This window comes from Hipposideros armiger, unplaced genomic scaffold (genome assembly GCF_001890085.2).
Source record: "Hipposideros armiger isolate ML-2016 unplaced genomic scaffold, ASM189008v1 scaffold_610, whole genome shotgun sequence".
NCBI classification, from domain to species: domain Eukaryota; kingdom Metazoa; phylum Chordata; class Mammalia; order Chiroptera; family Hipposideridae; genus Hipposideros; species Hipposideros armiger.
The window spans coordinates 485,655-490,788 of record NW_017731960.1 but is presented as its reverse complement, the minus strand read 5'-3'; the positions used below and the strand labels follow the sequence as shown (position 1 = coordinate 490,788).

The 5,134-nt window shown below is 39.6% G+C and overlaps 1 protein-coding gene across 1 annotated transcript in view; it reads left to right on the top strand.

Annotated features, from left to right (window-relative positions):
- The window catches only part of CAPRIN2 (caprin family member 2), a 48,210-nt gene that overhangs the window by 33,505 nt on the left and 9,571 nt on the right, over positions 1 to 5,134 (top strand). The window contains exon 14 of the mRNA XM_019624966.1: positions 736 to 904. Coding sequence (XP_019480511.1) covers positions 736 to 904 — 169 coding nt within the window. The remainder of the gene's footprint in view (positions 1 to 735; positions 905 to 5,134) is intronic.

The window sequence follows — 5,134 nt, the reverse complement described above, 5'->3', positions numbered from 1 at the left end:
ATATAAGTGGAATCACAATATTTGTCTTTTTGTATCTGGCTTATTTCACTTAGCATAATAGTTTCAAGGTTCATCCATATTGTAGCATGGATCAGAATTTCATTATTTTTTATGAATAAAAAATTATAGCTAAATAATATTCCACTGTATGTATTTTATGCCACATTTTATTTATCCATGCACCTGTTGATAGACACTTGCGTTGTTCCCACCGTTTGGCTGTTATGAATAATGCTGCTATGAACATTGGTGTACAAATATCTGCTTGAATCTCTGCTTTCCATATTTTTGAGCATATGCCTAGAATTGAAATTGCTGGATCATACGGTAATTCTATATTTAACTGTTTGAGGAACTGCCTTGCTGTTTTCTACAGTGGCTGCACCTGTTTACATTCCTACCAGCAATGCATGAGGGTTCCAATTTGACCACAACCTTGCCAACACTTAGATTTTCTGTTTCTGGTTTTTTTGTTTTTTTTTTAAGTAATAGCCATCTTAATGGGTATGAGGAAGCAGTATCTCAGTGTAGTTTTGATTTACATTTCCCTAATAACTAATGGTGTTGAGCATCTTTTCATGTGATTATTGGTCATTTATCTTTAAAGAAATGTTAATTCAATTCCTTTACCCATCAAATAGACATTTTTTAATGTTTCAGGGTTTTGTTGGATGTCACCCTTAATCATTTTCTATGAAACTTCACAAACGATTCAGTACACCCTTGTCTTTTAAGGTATTTAATGTTAATGCACCTCTGCCTCCACGGAAAGAACAAGAAATAAAAGAATCCCCCTATTCACCTGGCTACAATCAAAGTTTTACTACAGCAAGTACACAGACACCACCCCAGTGCCAACTGCCAGCTATACACATAGAACAAACTGTGCTTTCCCAAGAGACTGGTGAGATCTTTGCATGTGCTATTTTGAAAACTTAGATGACAGCTAATTGAATGGAAAGCAATTCTATAGTGACGCTTTAGCTTTTTTTTCCTGAGTAAGCATTTTCTCTTTACATATTCAAGTGTTGACAAACATTTAATGCTGTTTCCTCTGTTTAGTTAAGTGCACCATTAATTTTAACTTTTGTCGAGGTGGAACTTAGATGGTTGATTTATATGAATATGTAGGTAGGCTCATTTTTAAACCCGATTACTGTGACTGCCATAGGCAGTGATAGATCTAGATTCGGCATTATTGTCTAGCTGCTTTTATGAAGGGTTTGAAACCATTCTGTTAATTCTTTTAGCACAGACAGATGGCTGTTTGGCCTTTTCTCTTTTCTTTCCTCTTATAACAAAAGTATTGATTAATGTGAAGATATAATTTTGTATGCTTATTCCACTGTTTGCTTAGAGATGGGAGACTATTTTGATCTTTTATGCTATTCTAAATGATGAAAGAAATAAGCAACTTTGTAGTTATTTCCTAATTTAAGACGCACTTGTAGATTTTTTTTTTAAGATTTTATTGGGGAATCGGGGGAAGGGGAACAGATAAGTTGCTGTCCTTTTTGTTCTTCAGTCTAGTTGTGGAGGACGTTGCTTCACTGGCCCATGTTGGTATCATCATTGTGCTCTTCCTGGGTGAGGCAGATCGGTTGCCAGCCTCTGGATGACCGCCCACAGCAGCTCTTGGCAGCTCACATTGGCTGCCGGCCACTCACACTGGCTGCGGGCCACACACCGTAGCTTATGGCAGCCCACTGCAGCTTTACTGCAGCCTACGCCATTGCCAGCATACTCACGGCAGTCCAGCTCCAGGTCGAGCTGTTGTTCACCATCTTAGCTGTAGAGGGCACAGCATCACTGGCCCTCATGTTGGATCCGAACCGGGGCCCTGCTGCTCAGAGCTGGCGTTCCAAGCCGGCTCTTAACCAATGCGCCACTCGGCCAGCCCTGACGCACATGTACATTTATAGTGTTGGTATTTCAGACCTCTACTGAGTCTTTTCAATTTCAGACTCCGTTGAGTCTTCTAAAACAGAAGCCTGAGCAGATGATTTGTGCATTCTGGGTACTTGGTTAATCACAAGAGGTAGTAAATATAAATCGCTAGACCTAGCCACAAGTGACCACATTCCCTTCTCACCTGTTCTGTAAAAATGTAGGGCAGGTGATTTACTTACAGGATATTTTTGTCATGTGCCTTCTCAATTACTGTATTAATGAGAATTCATTTTATTTTTATTTTTGATCTGGAATAGTTAACCTGCTTTTTTCTTTTTTAATTGTGGTAAAAATATATACAGCATAAAATTTACCATTTTAACTATTTTTAAGTATATAGTTCTGTGGCCATAAGTACATCCAGATTGTTATGCAGCCATCACCATCATCCATCTCTAGGACTTTATCTTCCTCAAGTGAAACTCTATACCCCTTTAACACTGACGCCCCATCCCCATTTCCCCCCAAACCCTGGCAATCACCATTCTACTCTGTCTCTGAATTTAACTACTTGGTACTTATGCTATATAAGTGGAATCANAGACAAGTTGCTGTTGTTTTGTTCTTCAGTCTAGTTGTGGAGGACGTTGCTTCACTGGCCCAAGTTGGCACCATCATTGCACTCTTCCTGGGTGAGGCAGATCAGTCACCGGCTTCTGGACAGCTGCTCACTGCAGCTGCTGGCTGCTTATGCTGGCTGCTGGCTACACACAGTAGCCCATGGCAACCCACTGCCACAGGGGCTGCAGCCCACGCCGTTGCCGGCGACCCACGGCAGCCCAGCTCCAGGTTGAGCTGCTGTTGAGCATCTCAGCCGTGAAGGGCAGTGTCACTGGCCTTCACATGTGGGACCCGAACTGGGGCCCTCTGGCATCCCAAGCCAGCTCCTAACCATCGCGCCACTCGGCCAGCCCACTATAAGAATTCTTGGGAGAAAAATCTTTTTATTCATATAACTGAAGACTCAGCGACGTTACAGTGTTGTTATTAGCATTTGCTCAAATTGGAATTATTTACGTTCTCTTTTTGACTAACTTTGTCAAAAGCATTTTACAGTATTATGTTTGTGCTTTCAATTCTAAAGTGATAGTTATTGCTAAGTTTGAGCCAATTATTGTTGTAGGTATAACAAGATAAGATGATTTTTTTGGATTCATATAACAACCCTTAGGTTTTATTGGGGTTTTTTTTGGGGGGGGTAACTTATACAAGAATATGTATTCCTTATAGAATATAAGAAAATATAGATGAGCATTAGTTTTTATGATACTAACTTGGTTTAAATTGAAATTACTTGGCTCCTTATTTTAAGAAGAAGAAATATTTGTTACCAAATTAGTCACAGGTGTCCGCTTCATAATCTGATTGGGACTGAGTTTTGTTATCTTTTTAAACCTTTGGAGTTATGATCTGTTAAATCAAAGACTTGCTTATTCCCTTAATAAGGATTATTGAAATTAGGCCAAGTTTGGTTCCCTTTTTTAAGCAGCTGACTTAGAAATCCATTAGTAAGATTTTAAAAGAGGGAAAAATTAACAGTGACTAAGCAACTAACCCAGGTTTTTCTTAAGCCTAATTTTGCTGTATGAATTTGGAATAATATTAGATTCTTAACCTAATGGAAAATGACCATTTCAGGGTTTGAAAAGGACTAGGCACTACTCATAAAAAGTTCAGTCCCTCCTCTGTTAGACCGATTATTAGCAAGACTTTCACTGAGTCAGCAAGCTGTGTAAAGCAAGTGCTAGTGTGCAGTCTCAGCAACTGAGATTTGAAATTGTAAGCAAAAGCTATTCTTTTGCATTCCTGTGTCCAGATGTCATCCTACAGAGCCTGCTGACTTATGCTAGTCTGGGGTTTGGAGTAAGTGAACTGCTTGTTATACCATAGGTGATTGGTTGATCCTGCATTTCTCTTCCCAGGCAGCAGTCCCCCCAAGCAACCAACCGTCTTCACTTGCTTCTCCAAACCCTCCCCTGTCAAAGGGCTCTGAACAGAGCTTCCAGTCACCTCCAGCGAGCAGCAGTACAGTAACTATTAACACAGCACCCTTCCAAGCCATGCAGACAGTGAGTATGAAACGTGAATGATGATTGCAGTTCATTATTCCTGTTAAAAAGCCATTGTTCTCTTACATCTGTTATTAGGTACTACGCGAAAAAATTTGCCTTTTGTATTTCTCAATAGGGGGGCTGGTAGAATTTACATGTGTCCAGTGGAAATATTGTTTGTGGTGGAAGAGTATTACATCCAAAACCTCGAGAGTTTTGAATGGGTATTTTATCAGAGGATTTTATCTTCTCCAAAAATTAGTAGCAGGCAAAGCTTGAGGACCCCTATTAAGTGAAATGTGTGATTCAGAAACATAATTTTCTATGAGCAGCTCGCTAATGCTAACCATTGCTAAAATCACACCAGTGATGTTCCGTAGTGTTAATAACCGGACATACAGGACATGCACCTGGGTGTTTTAATCATTGTTGAAACTTGCATTTGATTTCATCTTGATCTCATGCTACTTTTTGGATTACATATTCCTCTGCAGATTGTAGTGTACATTTTTTAAAGGTAATATTACAACTAGGTTTGTATGTTTATTCTGTAAACACAAAATAGTATAAAACAGTTCTTTAGAAAAAAACCAAAGTCTTAGCCAGTAAGTACCTTTCCCGATGGTGCTTCTTGTCCCACTCCAGGTACTTTTGAGTGAGGGTGGTGGGGTGGGGCGCGTGGAGTGGCAAGGAAAGCAGGCACGATGCAGGGATCTTATCACAATGCACTAATCTTATCACTTCCTGCTTGGCCACTCAAAACAGCTTAGTTTCTTCGCTTTCCCTCTTTCCCTGTCAGTCCATCCCAGTACACTGTTGCTACATCGGTTTTACTAACCTTTTCCTACTCCTAATTAAAAGCAAACAGTGGTCCATCACAGAATGAAATTGAAAGTCCTTCTCCTGATACTAAATAGCTTGTGAAGTGTAGCATGATCTGCCAGACTTGTCTTCTTGACTCTATATTCTTGTCACAATACCTTTTTCACTCAAGTCAACCTGTCTTGTCCACCTGTTTGAATTCTCTCCAGTACAAATTGGGTCTTGTTCGTTCATTCGTTCATTCATTCATTGATTCATTCATTCAACAAACGGGTAGTTATGAAGCCAGACACAATTCTTTTTTTTTTTTT